The sequence below is a fragment of the Salvelinus alpinus genome, chromosome 8 (genome assembly GCF_045679555.1).
Source record: "Salvelinus alpinus chromosome 8, SLU_Salpinus.1, whole genome shotgun sequence".
Classification (NCBI taxonomy): domain Eukaryota; kingdom Metazoa; phylum Chordata; class Actinopteri; order Salmoniformes; family Salmonidae; genus Salvelinus; species Salvelinus alpinus.
The window spans coordinates 10,103,003-10,121,238 of NC_092093.1; the positions used below are offsets into that span (position 1 = coordinate 10,103,003).

Consider the following 18,236-nt stretch of genomic DNA (forward strand, 5'->3'; position numbering starts at 1 on the left):
GCCATAACATTGACATAGCATAGCCATAACATAGCCATAGAATGGACATAACATAGCCATAACATAGCCATAGCATAGCCATAACATAGTCATAGCATAGCCATAACATAGCCATAGCATAGTCATAGAATGGACATAACATAGCCATAGCATAGCCATAACATAGTCATAGCATAGCCATAACATAGCCATAGAATGGACATAACATAGCCATAGCATAGCCATAGAATGGACATAACATAGCCATAGCATAGCCATAGAATGGACATAACATAGCCATAGCATAGCCATAGCATAGCCATAACATAGTCATAGCATAGCCATAACATAGCCATAGCATAGTCATAGCATAGCCATAACATAGCCATAGCATAGTCATAGCATAGCCATAACATAGTCATAGCATAGCCATAACATAGCCATAGCATAGCCATAACATAGTCATAGCATAGCCATAACATAGCCATAACATAGCCATAACATAGCCATAACATAGCCATAACATAGCCATAACATAGTCATAGCATAGCCATAACATAGCCATAGCATAGTCATAGCATAGCCATAACATAGTCATAGCATAGCCATAACATAGCCATAGAATGGACATAACATAGCCATAGCATAGCCATAGAATGGACATAACATAGCCATAGCATAGCCATAGCATAGCCATAACATAGTCATAGCATAGCCATAACATAGCCATAGCATAGTCATAACATAGACATAACATAGTCATAGCATAGCCATAACATAGCCATAGCATAGTCATAACATAGCCATAGCATAGCCATAACATAGCCATAGCATAGCCATAACATTGACATAGCATAGCCATAACATTGACATAGCATAGCCATAACATAGCCATAACATAGCCATAGAATGGACATAACATAGCCATAACATAGCCATAGCATAGCCATAACATTGACATAGCATAGCCATAACATTGACATAGCATAGCCATAACATTGACATAGCATAGCCATAACATTGACATAGCATAGCCATAACATTGACATAGCATAGCCATAACATTGACATAGCATAGCCATAACATTGCCGGCACTGCCATCATCCTCTTTTACCACGTCACCTAATCTTTCCCAAACATAACTTTTCTGACCCTCCCTTCTCTTTATTTTCAACTCTCCATTTCGTAGCTTTTCTCTTATTGAATTAAACTCTGACATTGTTCTTTTTAGCCTCAGTGGATCGACGTGAACTTTTTCCTGCCAAAGTTCCCGAAAGCATTTGGCTATTGGTGTGTATTTGGCGCAGTACAGTTAGACCCTAAAGCGTACGCTGAGGCTACGCAACTAACGGTCAGATAGAATAAGGAAAGAAAAACCTCAATGTAGCCTACAGATATGAATGCATTGTTTTCTCTTTACGCAACCCGCCCAACTACCCACCCGCCTTTCATCCACGCGATATGACCCTCGACCCGCCCAACTACCCACCCGCCTTTCATCCACGCGATATGACCCTCGACCCGCCCAACTACCCACCCGCCTTTCATCCACGCGATATGACCCTCGACCCGCCCAACTACCCACCCGCCTTTCATCCACACGATATGACCCTCGACCCGCCCAACTACCCACCCGCCTTTCATCCACGCGATATGACCCTCGACCCGCCCAACTACCCACCCGCCTTTCATCCACGCGATATGACCCTCGACCCGCCCAACTACCCACCCGCCTTTCATCCACACGATATGACCCTCGACCCGCCCAACTACCCACCCGCCTTTCATCCACACGATATGACCCTCGACCCGCCCAACTACCCACCCACCTTTCATCCACGCGATATTTCATGACCCTCAACTCGCCCACCAAGCGGATTATTTGTCAATTTACACAGTGTCTTGAAGCCAGTAGGTTGTGTCACTATAGTCTCTGACTGTTCTCTCTGTATTGTAGATTCTGACTGTTTTCTCTAGTGTTTGACTTTAGGGATTCAGTCAGATACTACACTACAGAGAGAACAGTCAGATTCTCTCTGTAGTTTCTAGACGCCAGCAGGCCGTGGCTCTGCTACTGGATCCTATAGTATCTGTAGTGTGTGTGTGTGTTCTCTCTGTAGTGTCTGGACGCCAGCAGGCCGTGGCTCTGCTACTGGATCCTACACAGTCTGGAGCTGCTGGAGGAACATGTCCCCACCTCCATCGCCTCAGAGTGAGTACAGCCACTGTCCTGCTACACTAACATAACAGTTATATACCCACTGACACTGTAACAAACCTTGTCCCAACACAAACCACCCCAACCATAATGCCAACCTACTGGCCGTCACTACCAACTAGAGCTCTGCTACCCGACCCTACAGGCCTCGGCATTATACATCGGGTTAGGGGCCGGGCAGGGCCTGTTGTCTCGTCGGTAACTAGGGGCCGGGCAGGGCCTGTTGTCTCGTCGGTAACTAGGGGCCGGGCAGGGCCTGTTGTCTCGTCGGTAACTAGGGGCCGGGCAGGGCCTGTTGTCTCGTCGGTAACTAGGGGCCGGGCAGGGCCTGTTGTCTCATCGGTAACTAGGGGACCGGCAGGGACTGTTGTCTCATCGGTAACTAGGGGACCGGCAGGGACTGTTGTCTCATCGGTAACTAGGGGACCGGCAGGGACTGTTGTCTCATCGGTAACTAGGGGACCGGCAGGGACTGTTGTCTCATCGGTAACTAGGGGACCGGCAGGGACTGTTGTCTCATCGGTAACTAGGGGACCGGCAGGGACTGTTGTCTCATCGGTAACTAGGGGACCGGCAGGGACTGTTGTCTCATCGGTAACTAGGGGACCGGCAGGGACTGTTGTCTCATCGGTAACTAGGGGACCGGCAGGGACTGTTGTCTCATCGGTAACTAGGGGACCGGCAGGGACTGTTGTCTCATCGGTAACTAGGGGACCGGCAGGGACTGTTGTCTCATCGGTAACTAGGGGACCGGCAGGGACTGTTGTCTCATCGGTAACTAGGGGACCGGCAGGGACTGTTGTCTCATCGGTAACGTCGCTGGCATGAGTAGGGCTCGGGCTTAAAATGAATACCCGGGCAGGGCTCAACTACCTACCTACCTACTGTGGGTGCATACAGCCTGCTCTGTACTCTGATGCTGGACAAATGTTCTATCAACCTACAGCCCTTTCACACGCTGCTACTGGGGTCACGCTGCTACTGGGGTCACGCTGCTACTGGGGTCACGCTGCTACTGGGGTCACGCTGCTACTGGGGTCACGCTGCTACTGGGGTCACGCTGCTACTGGGGTCACGCTGCTACTGGGGTCACGCTGCTACTGGGGTCACGCTGCTACTGGGGTCACGCTGCTACTGGGGTCACGCTGCTACTGGGGTCACACATTATTATTATTATTATCAATAAGAATTGGTTCTTAACTGACTTGCCGCGTTAAATAAAGGTCAAATACGGTTTACAATATAAACTGATAGTTGTAGCATTTACATGTGTAACCCCTGGCGACGTGATCTGCTTTGCAGTGTGTGTTTAACTTCTATTGCCCCTCTGCCCTGTCCAGTGTGTGTAACTTCTATTGCCCCTCTGCCCTGTCCAGTGTGTGTAACTTCTATTGCCCCTCTGCCCCGTCCAGAGTGTGTAACTTCTATTGCCCCCTCTGCCCTGTCCAGTGTGTGTAACTTATATTGCCCCCTCTGCCCTGTCCAGTGTGTGTAACTTCTATTGCCCCCTCTGCCCTGTCCAGTGTGTGTAACTTATATTGCCCCTCTGCCCCGTCCAGTGTGTGTAACTTCTATTGCCCCTCTGCCCCGTCCAATGTGTGTAACTTCTATTGCCCCCTCTGCCCCGTCCAGTGTGTGTAACTTCTATTGCCCCCTCTGCCCTGTCCAGTGTGTGTAACTTCTATTGCCCCTCTGCCCCGTCCAGTGTGTGTAACTTCTATTGCCCCTCTGCCCCGTCTAGTGTGTGTAACTTCTATTGCCCCTCTGCCCCGTCCAGTGTGTGTAAGTTCCTGGCGCGGTGTCAGAGTCCTACTGGGGGTTTTGCTGGAGGTCCAGGTCAAGCTGCCCACCTGGCTCCCACCTACGCTGCTGTCAACGCGCTCTGTATCATCGGCACCCAGGAGGCATACAACGTCATAGACAGGTACAGACACTCCTGTTACTATAACGAGGTACAGCCACTCCTGTTACTATAACGAGGTACAGCCACTCCTGGTACTATAACGAGATACAGCCACTCCTGTTACTATAACGAGGTACAGCCACTCCTGTTACTATAACGAGGTACAGACACTCCTGTTACTATAACGAGGTACAGCCGCTCCTGTTACTATAACGAGATACAGCCACTCCTGTTACTATAACGAGGTACAGCCACTCCTGTTACTATAACGAGGTACAGCCACTCCTGTTACTATAACGAGGTACAGCCACTCCTGTTACTATAACGAGGTACAGCCACTCCTGTTACTATAACGAGGTACAGCCGCTCCTGTTACTATAACGAGGTACAGCCGCTCCTGTTACTATAACGAGGTACAGCCGCTCCTGTTACTATAACGAGGTACAGCCACTCCTGTTACTATAACGAGGTACAGCCACTCCTGTTACTATAACGAGGTACAGCCACTCCTGTTACTATAACGAGGTACAGCCACTCCTGTTACTATAACGAGGTACAGCCACTCCTGTTACTACAACGAGGTACAGCCACTCCTGTTACTACAACGAGGTACAGCCACTCCTGTTACTATAACGAGGTACAGCCACTCCTGTTACTATAACGAGGTACAGCCACTCCTGTTACTATAACGAGGTACAGCCACTCCTGTTACTATAACGAGGTACAGCCACTCCTGTTACTATAACGAGGTACAGCCACTCCTGTTACTATAACGAGGTACAGCCACTCCTGTTACTATAACGAGGTACAGCCACTCCTGTTACTATAACGAGGTACAGTTAGAGACGGGCAGTGGGGGGCGGGGCGCCGGACTACTGTTGTGAAGAAACAATGTAAAACAATATATATATATATTAAAAAATTAACTTTTTAAAAAGTTCTCACACCTAAATTAAAACCCCAAAGGAAGCCAAGGTAGGAAATGTTTCCGATTTTATAGTACCGCCTACTGAACTAATCAACATGCCCCCGGTGTTGCCGTAGCAGCAGCAGGTGTGATGTTTTTAAATCCTCCCCCCTCCCTCCTCCTCCCAGGGAGAAGCTGCTCTCCTTCCTGTTCTCTGTGAAGCAGCCAGATGGGTCCTTTGTGATGCACGGAGGAGGAGAGGTGGACGTCAGGTGAGACAGCCTTCTTTCCATCGCCATGGTTTCACTGTGACTGGAGCACTGCTGAGACGTGATAACAACCACACTTCCTCTTCTCTGCTATCCTCTGCTGTCCTCTGCTGTCCTCTGCTATCATCTGCTGTCCTCTGCTGTCCTCTGCTATCCTCTGCTGTCCTCTGCTGTCCTCTGCTGTCCTCTGTCCTCTCTGTCTTTCGTGCTCTCTCTCGCCGCTGCTGTCCTGTCTCCCTGTCCATTTCTCTCTCTCTCACCCCCTGCTGTCCTCTGTCTCCCTGTCCATTTCTCTCTCTCACCCCCTGCTGTCCTGTCTCCCTGTGATTTCTCTCTCTCTCACCCCCTGCTGTCCTGTCTCCCTGTCCATTTCTCTCTCTCTCACCCCCTGCTGTCCTGTCTCCCTGTCCATTTATCTCTCTCTCACCCCCTGCTGTCCTGTCTCCCTGTCCATTTCTCTCTCTCTCACCCCCTGCTGTCCTGTCTCCCTGTCCATTTCTCTCTCTCTCACCCCCTGCTGTCCTCTGTCTCCCTGTCCATTTCTCTCTCTCTCTCTCTCACCCCTGCTGTCCTTTCTGTCTCCCTGTCCATTTCTCTCTCTCTCTCTCACCCCTGCTGTCCTTTCTGTCTCCCTGTCCATTTCTCTCTCTCTCACCCCCTGCTGTCCTGTCTCCCTGTCCATTTCTCTCTCTCTCACCCCTGCTGTCCTTTCTGTCTCCCTGTCCATTTCTCTCTCTCTCTCACCCCTGCTGTCCTTTCTGTCTCCCTGTCCATTTCTCTCTCTCTCACCCCTGCTGTCCTTTCTGTCTCCCTGTCCATTTCTCTCTCTCACCCCTGCTGTCCTTTCTGTCTCCCTGTCCATTTCTCTTTCTCTCTCTCACCCCTGCTGTCCTTTCTGTCTCCCTGTCCATTTCTCTCTCTCTCACGCCCTGCTGTCCTCTGTCTCCCTGTCCATTTCTCTCTCTCACCCCCTGCTGTCCTTTCTGTCTCCCTGTCCATTTCTCTTTCTCTCACCCCCTGCTGTCCTCTGTCTCCCTGTCCATTTCTCTCTCTCTCTCTCACCCCTGCTGTCCTTTCTGTCTCCCTGTCCATTTCTCTCTCACCCCCTGCTGTCCTGTCTCCCTGTCCATTTCTCTCTCTCTCCCCCTGCTGTCCTTTCTGTCTCCCTGTCCATTTCTTTCTCTCTCACCCCTGCTGTCCTTTCTGTCTCCCTGTCCATTTCTCTCTATCACCCCCTGCTGTCCTTTCTGTCTCCCTGTCCATTTCTCTCTCTCTCTCTCACCCCTGCTGTCCTTTCTGTCTCCCTGTCCATTTCTCTCTCTCACCCCTGCTGTCCTTTCTGTCTCCCTGTCCATTTTCTCTCTCTCACCCCTGCTGTCCTTTCTGTCTCCCTGTCCATTTCTCTTTCTCTCTCTCACCCCTGCTGTCCTTTCTGTCTCCCTGTCCATTTCTCTCTCTCACCCCCTGCTGTCCTTTCTGTCTCCCTGTCCATTTCTCTTTCTCTCACCCCCTGCTGTCCTCTGTCTCCCTGTCCATTTCTCTCTCTCTCTCTCACCCCTGCTGTCCTTTCTGTCTCCCTGTCCATTTCTCTCTATCACCCCCTGCTGTCCTTTCTGTCTCCCTGTCCATTTCTCTCTCTCACCCCCTGCTGTCCTGTCTCCCTGTCCATTTCTCTCTCTCTCCCCCTGCTGTCCTTTCTGTCTCCCTGTCCATTTCTCTCTCTCTCCCCCTGCTGTCCTTTCTGTCTCCCTGTCCATTTCTCTCTCTCTCACCCCTGCTGTCCTTTCTGTCTCCCTGTCCATTTCTCTCTATCACCCCCTGCTGTCCTTTCTGTCTCCCTGTCCATTTCTCTCTCACCCCCTGCTGTCCTGTCTCCCTGTCCATTTCTCTCTCTCTCCCCCTGCTGTCCTTTCTGTCTCCCTGTCCATTTCTCTCTCTCTCACCCCCTGCTGTCCTCTCTGTCTGCGTCTCACTGTTTAACTCATTTGCTTTCTCTATCTTGGTAGCAGACAGAAATGTGCCAGTTCAGACCACTCTCTCACCCAACCAACAGCCTCTCTACAACACCCTGTTTAAGGCTGGGAGGAGCCTGATGCTCACAAGTTAAATCTCTCTCTCTGTGTCTCTCTCTCTCTCTGTCTCTCTCTCTGTCTCTCTGTCTGTCTCTCTGTCTGTCTGTCTCTCTCTGGTGTATTAACTCCTACCCTTCTCGTGTTGTAGGAGTACGTACTGTGCTGCGTCAGTGGCGTCTCTCACCAACATCATGACTCCCACACTGTTCCAGGACACGCCCACATGGATCGTCAGGTACTGCAGTATAGAGCTCACACACGTGTCCCCCCCACACGTGTCCCCCCCACACGTGTCCCCCACACACCATTTAGTTTATTTGTGGCTATTTAACTGGCTAGCGTTCCTAAAGTAATTTTTATAATAAACCTTTAAATCACATTTATTAAAAAAATTGTGTAATCGTACTATCAGTATAATTCTTTGTTGAATGTAATAATATCAAGGATTTGGGACCCTTATACATTAGATAAAGAACTGTGTAGTGAGGATGTGTTTACATAGTTCTATAGGAAGACAGTAAATACCTACTCACTGTCCTTTCTGTCTCCCTCCAGCTGTCAGAACTGGGAGGGGGGTCTAGGGGGCGTCCCGGGCCTGGAAGCCCACGGAGGGTACACCTTCTGTGGGACGGCTGCCATGGTCATCCTGGGGAAGGAGCACATGCTGGATCTCAAGACCCTGCTGGTGAGTTCTCTACGCGTCAGTTAGTTGATGCTAATTCACTCGTCCAGAACTACCTTGTGCTTGCTAACACAGTTAAAAGGGGTTATTTGTGGGCCTCCCGGGTGGCGCAGTGGTCTAGGGCACTGCATCGCAGCGCTGTCTGCGCCACCAGAGTCTCTGGGTTCGCGCCCAGGCTCTGTCGCAGGAGGGAGGTCCGGGTTGTGCTTCGGAGGACGCATGGCTTTCGACCTTCGTCTCTCCCGAGCCCGTACGGGAGTTGTAGCGATGAGACAAGATAGTAATTACTAGCGATTGGATACCATGAAAATTGGGGAGAAAAGGGGGTAAAAATAAATAAATAAAAGGGGTTATTTGTGGTGGTAAGCTTATACCTACAGTAGCTTTGTCCTCTGTAGCAGCCATCCAGTTCCCTACAATTGTCCAATGTCACTTGGTGTACTCCTCTCTGCAGAGGTATCCCATGTCACTACTTCCTGTCCCCAGATAATTCAGATGACTTTATCAATGGTAACCAGAGTAACCTCAGAGCATTTAGGAGATGCACAGAGGCCCCTGTAGGTCGGAGGCCCCTGTAGGTCGGAGGCCCCTGTAGGCCCCTGTAGGTCGGAGGCCCCTGTAGGTCGGAGGCCCCTGTAGGTCGGAGGCCCCTGTAGGTCGGAGGCCCCTGTAGGTCGGTCAGTCGGTCGGAGGCTGTCTTAAATGGCTGCCTACCCCCTAAATAGTCCACTACTTCTAAGCAAGGCCCATAGGGATCTGGTCAAATCTAGTGTAGTGCACTATAGAGGGAAGACGGTGCCATTTTGGTCCAGACCTCTCCACCCCACTCTGATACCACCCCACTCTGATACCACCCCACTCTGATACCACCCCACTCTGATACCACCCCACTCTGATACCACCCCACTCTGATACCACCCCACACTGATACCACACTGATACCACACTGATACCAACCCACACTGATACCACCCCACTCTGATACCACACTGATACCACCCTGATACCACCCCACTCTGATACCACACTGATACCACCCCACTCTGATACCACACTGATACCACCCCACACTGATACCACCCCACTCTGATACCACCCCACTCTGATACCACACTGATACCACCCCACACTGATACCACCCCACACTGATACCACACTGATACCACCCCACTCTGATACCACCCCACTCTGATACCACCCCACTCTGATACCACACTGATACCACCCCACTCTGATACCACACTGATACCACCCCACACTGATACCACCCCACACTGATACCACCCCACTCTGATACCACCCCACTCTGATACCACACTGATACCACCCCACACTGATACCACCCCACACTGATACCACACTGATACCAACCCACTCTGATACCACCCCACTCTGATACCACACTGATACCACCCCACTCTGATACCACACTGATACCACCCCACTCTGATACCACCCCACTCTGATACCACACTGATACCACCCCACTCTGATACCACCCCACTCTGATACCACACTGATACCACACTGATACCACACTGATACCACCCCACACTGATACCACACTGATACCACCCCACACTGATACCACCCCACTCTGATACCACACTGATACCACCCCACTCTGATACCACCCCACTCTGATACCACCCCACTCTGATACCACACTGATACCACCCCACTCTGATACCACCCCACTCTGATACCACACTGATACCACCCCACACTGATACCACCCCACTCTGATACCACACTGATACCACCCCACACTGATACCACCCCACTCTGATACCACACTGATACCACCCCACACTGATACCACCCCACTCTGATACCACACTGATACCACCCCACACTGATACCACACTGATACCACCCCACACTGATACCACACTGATACCACCCCACTCTGATACCACCCCACTCTGATACCACCCCACACTGATACCACTCTGATACCACCCCACTCTGATACCACCCCACTCTGATACCCCACACTGCATCAGTCCAGACCTCTCCACCCCACACTGATACCACCCTGATACCACCCTGATACCACACTGATACCACCCCACACTGATACCACACTGATACCACCCTACTCTGATACCACTCTGATACCACCCCACTCTGATACCACCCCACACTGATACCACTCTGATACCACACTGATACCACCCCACTCTGATACCACTCCACACTGATACCACTCTGATACCACCCCACTCTGATACCACCCCACTCTGATACCACTCCACTCTGATACCACCCCACACTGATACCACTCTGATACCACCCCACTCTGATACCACCCCACTCTGATACCACACTGACACCACCCCACACTGATACCACACTGATACCAACCCACTCTGATACCACCCCACTCTGATACCACACTGATACCACCCCACTCTGATACCACACTGATACCACCCCACTCTGATACCACCCCACTCTGATACCACACTGATACCACCCCACTCTGATACCACACTGATACCACCCCACACTGATACCACCCCACACTGATACCACCCCACTCTGATACCACCCCACTCTGATACCACACTGATACCACCCCACACTGATACCACCCCACACTGATACCACACTGATACCAACCCACTCTGATACCACCCCACTCTGATACCACACTGATACCACCCCACTCTGATACCACACTGATACCACCCCACTCTGATACCACCCCACTCTGATACCACACTGATACCACCCCACTCTGATACCACCCCACTCTGATACCACACTGATACCACACTGATACCACACTGATACCACCCCACACTGATACCACACTGATACCACCCCACACTGATACCACACTGATACCACCCCACACTGATACCACCCCACTCTGATACCACACTGATACCACCCCACTCTGATACCACCCCACTCTGATACCACCCCACTCTGATACCACACTGATACCACCCCACTCTGATACCACCCCACTCTGATACCACACTGATACCACCCCACACTGATACCACCCCACTCTGATACCACACTGATACCACCCCACACTGATACCACCCCACTCTGATACCACACTGATACCACCCCACACTGATACCACCCCACTCTGATACCACACTGATACCACCCCACACTGATACCACACTGATACCACCCCACACTGATACCACACTGATACCACCCCACTCTGATACCACACTGATACCACCCCACTCTGATACCACCCCACTCTGATACCACCCCACACTGATACCACTCTGATACCACCCCACTCTGATACCACCCCACTCTGATACCCCACACTGCATCAGTCCAGACCTCTCCACCCCACACTGATACCACCCTGATACCACCCTGATACCACACTGATACCACCCCACACTGATACCACACTGATACCACCCTACTCTGATACCACTCTGATACCACCCCACTCTGATACCACCCCACACTGATACCACTCTGATACCACACTGATACCACCCCACTCTGATACCACTCCACTCTGATACCACCCCACACTGATACCACTCTGATACCACCCCACTCTGATACCACCCCACTCTGATACCACACTGACACCACCCCACACTGATACCACACTGATACCACCCCACACTGATACCACCCCACACTGATACCACGCCACTCTGATACCACACTGATACCACCCCACTCTGATACCACACTGATACCACCCCACACTGACCCCACTCTGATACCACCCCACTCTGATACCACCCCACTCTGATACCCCACACTGCATCAGTCCAGACCTCTCCACCCCACACTGATACCACCCTGATACCACACTGATACCACCCCACTCTGATACCACCCCACCCTGATACCACACTGATACCACCCCACTCTGATACCACCCCACCCTGATACCACACTGATACCACCCCACTCTGATACCACCCCACCCCGCATCAGTCCACACCACACCTCTCCACCCCACTCTGATACCACCCCACACTGCATCAGTCCACACCACAAAATAAATGTAAAGTCATTTTCACTAGGCTATCTTCTCTAGCCCAGCTCCCTAGGACAACAGACAGGATTGAGGACTCCAGCTGGTATTTACACCAATTCAATAAGGATCCAGTCATTCTGTTTTAGGAGGACTCCAATTAGTGGTTGCTATAGCAACCGTGTCCAAATTTCTCTGTTGGACAAATATCAATTCATATTATTAGCCCCTCTCTGATAGAAACCTCATGGGATTTCATCATCTGGCTGCTTTCGTAGAGAATAAAGGGCTGGATGAAACTCAAACAGCTCTCACTGTGTACATTGAACAGTCGGGTTATAATAGGCTGGTTATACATCAAGAACAAAGCTATATTTACACTATGGCTGGCTGGATAGAAAATGGCTGCCTTGCTGGGACTGTTAGTAACATGTTGTCAGTTTCTCCCGTTGTGATAAGTGACAATAGCAACCATAACTCTCTCTTTCTCCCTCTTCTCACTCTTACTGCCTCTCTCTCTCCTCCTCTCCTCCTCCCTCTCTCCCTTAGCGTTGGGTGGCCAGCAGACAGATGAGGTTTGAGGGAGGGTTCCAGGGTCGCTGTAACAAACTGGTGGATGGCTGCTACTCCTTCTGGCAGGCCGGGCTGCTCCCCCTGCTACACAGAGCCCTCTTCAAAGAAGGTACAACTACAGAAACGATTACAGTGCTGCCCTACGGCAGTGGTTCCCAAACTGTTTTTTAGCCCATAGATATTGTTGATTTTTTTTGTCATTCAAATATGACACGTATACATGTTAGACATGGCAAAATGTATAGAATTATTTTCAAACAAAATAAATGTAGTGATTACGATCTTGTCTCATCGCTGCAATCAGGAGAGGCGAAACTCGAGTCATGCGCTTCTTATGGCTGGGGGCAGTATTGAGTAGCTTGGATGAATAAGGTGCCCAGAGTAAACGGCCTGCTACTCAGTCCCAGTTGCTAATATATGCATATTATTAGTATATTTGGATAAAACTGTTTGAATGATGTCTGTGAGTATAACAGAACTCATATGGCAGGCAAAAACCTGAGAAAAAATCCAACCAGGAAGTGGGTAATCTGAGGTTGGTCGTTGTTCAACTCATTCCCTATTGAAGATACAGTGGGATATGGGTCATTTTGCACTTCCTAAGGCTTCCACTAGATGTCAACAGTCTATAGAACCTTGTTTGATGCTTCTACTGTGAAGTGGGGCCGAATGAGAGGGGAATGAGTCAGAGGTCTGGCAGAATGCTTTGAGCTCGTGACGCTCGTTCGCGTGAGAGCGAGCTCTGTTCCATTTGCTTTTCTGAAGACAAAGGAATTCTCCGGTTGGAACATTATTGAAGATTTATGTTAAAAACATCCTAAAGATTGATTCAATACATCGTTTGACATGTTTCTACGGACTGTAACGGAACTTTTTGACATTTCGTCTGCTCCTAGTGAAGCACTTCGTGACTTTTGATTTGTTTACAAAACGCGCTAACAAAAGTAGCTATTTGGACATAAGTGATGGACATTATTGAACAAAACAAACATTTGTTGTGGAACTGGGATTCCTGGGAGTGCATTCTGATGAAGATCATCAAAGGTAAGGGAATGTTTATAATGTTATTTCTGACTTCTGTTGACTGCACAATATGGCGGATATCTTTTTGTCTTGATTGGGCTCTGAGTGCCGTACTCAGATTATTGCATGGTTTGCTTTTTCCGTAAAGCTTTTTTGAAATCTGACACAGCGTTTGCATTAAGGAGAAGTGGATCTAAAATTCCATGTATAACACTTGTATCAACGTTTATTATGAGTATTTCTGTAAATTGATGTCGCTCTCTGTAAAATAACAGGATGTTTTTGGAACTACTGAACATAACGTGCCAATGTATACTGAGATTTTTTTATATAAATATGAACTTTACCGAACAAAACATACATGTATTGTGTAACATGAAGTCCTATGAGTGTCATCTGATGAAGATCATCAAAGGTTAGTGATTAATTTGATCTCTATTTCTGCTTTTTGTGACTCCTCTCTTTGGCTGTAAAATGGCTGTGTTTTTCTGTGACTTGGCGGTGACCTAACATAATCGTTTGTGGTGCTTTCGCTGTTAAGCCTTTTTGAAATCTGACACTGTGGTGGGATTAATAACAAGATTACCTTTAAAATGGTATAAGATACTTGTATGTTTTGAGGAATTTTAATTATGAGATTTCTGTTTGAATTTGGTGCCCTGCACTTTCACTAGCTGTTGTCATATCGGATTGCAGCCATAAGAAGTTAACACCTGCTCGCTTAACCCGGAAGCCAGTTGCACCAATGTGTCGGAGGAAACACCGTTCAACTGACGACCAAAGTCAGCCTGCAGGCGCATGGCCCGCCACAAGGAGTCGATAGAGCGTGATGAGCCAATTAAGGCCCCCTCTTCCCCGGCCAAACCCGCCCCTAACCCGGATGACGCTGGGCCAATTGTGCACCGCCATATGGGACTCCCAGTTGTGAGACAGCCTGGGATCGAACCTGGGTCTGTAGTGACGCCGCAACACTGCGATGTAGTGCCTTAGACCGCTGCGCACTCTTTGCACCTCTTGACAAAATGTGTAGAATTTCAGGAAATAAGCTTTAACTTTGGGATAGGGGGCAGTATTTTGACGTCCGGATGAAAAGCGTGCCCAAATTAAACTGCCTGATACTCAGGCCCAGAAGCTAGGATATGCATATAATTGGTGGACTTTGATAGAAAACACTCTAAAGTTTCTAAAACTGTTAAAATAATGTCTGTGAGTATAACAGAATTGAAATGGCAGGCCGAAACCCAGAGGACAAACCATCAACAACAACAAAAAGTTCAGCCTACCACTATTTTCAATGGCTGGCACTTTTATAATAGGGCGAAATCGTGTCCGATTGCAGTTCCTAGGGCTTCCACTAGATGTCAACAGTCTTTAGAAAGCGTTTCAGGCTGGTTTTTAGAAAAACTACAACTTCTCCCTCATTTTTCCAAGTGGCTCCCATTTTGGCTGTAGTGTTTCCCAGCGCATGGCCGAGAAAGCGCGTTGCTTTTGTTTATCTCCGGTAAAGACTAACAATTCTCCGTCTTAAATTGTATCGTTTATTTGCGCATTAGGGTACCTAAGGTTTGATTTATAAATGTTGATTGACTTGTTTGGATAAGTTTATTGGTAACGTTTGGGATTCATTTTGTATGCATTTTGAAGGAGGGAAACTGGATGGATTATTGACTGAAGCGCACCAGCTAAACTGAGTTTTTATGGATATAAAGAAGGACTTTATTGAACAAAAGGACCATTTTGTAATGTAACAGACCTTTTGGAGTGCCAACAGAAGAAGATCTTCAAAGGTAAGGCATATATTGTGTCGCAACTCCCTGGTTGAAAATGATTTGTTATGCATTTGTGTGCTGGGCGCTGTCCTCAGATAATCGCATGGTTTGCTTTCGCCGTAAAGCCTTTTTTAAATCTGACACGGCGGCTGGATTAACAACAAGTTAAGCTTTATGTTGATGTATTACATTTGTGATTTCATGAAAGTTTAGTATTGGGGGGGGGGGGGGGAACCCCTGCCCTACGGTAGGGACAGACAGATTCTGAGTGCATCTTCAACCATTCAACTTTTGTTGATTTTTGTGTTTCCATAAGACATGTCTGTGATGGTGTGTTCAGATGCAAATGTGTGTTTCATCAAATATGTGTGTGTGTGTGTGTGTGTGTGTGTAGGGGACTCGACACTGAGCCTGCAGAAGTGGATGTTTGAGCAGCAGGCGTTACAGGAGTATATCCTCCTCTGCTGTCAGAACACTGCTGGTGGACTGTTGGACAAACCTGGCAAGTACGTAACACACACACACACACTGAACATACAAACACTTTATTTTATTTTATTATTTTTTTACACTTTTGATTGCAGAAACAAAACCTGTCATATTTTGTGTAAAACAAAATCTGTCTGTCACACATTCTTCCCTCTCCCAGATCCAGAGATTTCTACCACACCTGTTACTGTCTGAGTGGTCTGTCCTTAGCGCAGCACTTTGGCAACACGGACCTGCACCACGAGCTGATCGTCGGCCGGGAGGAGAACAGACTGGTGAGACTACGTTGGATTTTGTAATGCTGTTTGCATTACAAAATGTTATGGGATGCATTTGCTTCAGTGTAACTGTCCGCATTAAAAAAAAAGGAGTTTCAAAGTGTATTTATTAATTTCAGAAGCTGATGGGTTTTGGCTATTAGTCCATGGTCACTGGGATACATTTTTCTGCAATGTTTACATTTTTGTTAGTTCTTCTGTTCTTCTGTCCAGTGTCTTTGATTCTCTCTCCCCTGTAAACTACCACTCACTAGTCCTGGATTGGGTTCATTGATTAGGGCACACCATTACAAAACAAAAACAAACGTTTCTTATTGGACAAGTTCAGGTAGTACCTCCACAGGGGTGTATTCATTAGTCCGAAAACATTGCAAAACCAAAAGTCGATTAATCCAAGCGGAAAACAGGTTGCGTTCCGTTTGGTTCCTACTAACCTGTTGTCCTGTGCTTCCCTCCAGGCCCCGAGCCACCCTGTTTACAACATCTGTCCAGAGAAGGTGGCCCAGGCCATCCAACACTTCCACCAGCTGTCCGTCCCCGTGCCTGCACAGAAAGAGGGGTCCTCGGCCTAACCATTCACCGGAGAGTATGGGCATGTCTACGCGAGTGTTACAGGAGATGGACCTAAGCAAGGCGCTGTGCAGAATGGCACAGGCCGATTCCCTCCAACTCATTTAATACATCTTGGAGGAGGCAACCATTGATACGGGGTCAGATATTTTTCCATTCTGCTAATGATTCAGGGTAGGGTAAATCTGATCCTAGATCTATGGCTAAGGGAACTGTATGTTGAGTGGTACTGTGCTGTATGCTTGCTACAGAGTGGGGCTGCACTTGTTTGCAGGGATCCAACAGACTGATCGCTGGTCTACAGCAGACAAAGAAAGGACTGTGAGAAATGTCAGAATTAGGGCTGTCCAAATAAAGGCCTGAATAAAAATATTTGGAATCTTGTGTGGCTGTAAGTTATTGACTTTAGAAGAGTATAGTGTAACTATGCCACTTAATGTATATACTGTACTCGATACCATCTACTGCATCTTGCCTATGCCGTTCTGTACCATCACTTATTCATATATCTTTATGTACATATTCTTTATCCCTTTACACTTGTGTGTATAAGGTAGTAGTTGTGGAATTGTTAGGTTAGATTACTTGTTGGTTATTACTGCATTGTCGGAACTAGAAGCACAAGCATTTCGCTACACTCGCACTAACATCTGCTAACCATGTGTATGTGACAAATAAAATTTGATTTGATTTGAACTAACACACCTTGCTGTCCAGACAAAGCAAATGAACAGAAAACCACTGGTTCACTACCAGTGGAGAATGTTTGTGGACGACCTATGTGCTCCTCAATGAGTAAAGGGGTTTATACCAAGTAAATCATTCTAGCTCCAGCCGGAACTGTGTATTTAGATTTAAAATGTATTGCTCTGGCTCCACCCATTTAATTTGAGAGAAAGCGCACAGACCATTTTGAAAAAACAACGAATTCTCGGGCCAGACATAACCTATTTGTCTTTACAGAAAACCATGCAACCCAAACTGGCCATTGTTTTATAAAGTCCACTGAACAAAAATATAAACGTAACATGTAGCTTTCATGAGCTGAAATAAGATCCCACGAATGTTCCAGGTGCACCTTGTGCTGGGGACAATAAAAGACTACTCTAAAATGTTCAGTTTTGTCACACAACACAATGCACAATGCCAGAGATGTTTCAAGTTTTGAGGGAGCGTGCAATTGGCATGCTGACTGCAGGAATGTCCATCAGAGCTGTTTGCCAAATAGAGAAATTATTGTTCAGTTATCATAAACTGCCTCCGATGTAATTTTTGAGAATTTGGCAGCACATCCAACCGCAGACCACGTGAAACCACGCCAGCCCAGGAACTCCACATCCAACTTCTTCATCTACGGGATCATCTAACTAGACACCCAGACATCTGATGAAATTGAGGTGTATTTCTGTATGTAATAAAGCCCTTTTGTGGGGACAAACTCATTCTGATTGGCTGGGCCTTGCTCCCTAGAGGGTGGGCCTATGCCCTCCCATGTCTACATCCCTGCCCAGTCATGTGAAA

General features: G+C 48.3%; 1 protein-coding gene across 1 annotated transcript in view; it reads left to right on the plus strand.

Annotated features, from left to right (window-relative positions):
* Nucleotides 1–17,099, plus strand: part of LOC139582524 (protein farnesyltransferase subunit beta-like) — a 31,919-nt gene extending 14,820 nt beyond the window's left edge. The window contains exons 4-12 of the mRNA XM_071412602.1: nt 2,101–2,192; nt 3,976–4,122; nt 5,197–5,280; nt 7,498–7,584; nt 7,905–8,034; nt 12,563–12,695; nt 15,773–15,884; nt 16,028–16,142; nt 16,604–17,099. Coding sequence (XP_071268703.1) covers nt 2,101–2,192; nt 3,976–4,122; nt 5,197–5,280; nt 7,498–7,584; nt 7,905–8,034; nt 12,563–12,695; nt 15,773–15,884; nt 16,028–16,142; nt 16,604–16,717 — 1,014 coding nt within the window. The 3' untranslated portion in view covers nt 16,718–17,099. The remainder of the gene's footprint in view (nt 1–2,100; nt 2,193–3,975; nt 4,123–5,196; nt 5,281–7,497; nt 7,585–7,904; nt 8,035–12,562; nt 12,696–15,772; nt 15,885–16,027; nt 16,143–16,603) is intronic.
* Nucleotides 17,100–18,236: the final 1,137 nt, after the last annotated feature.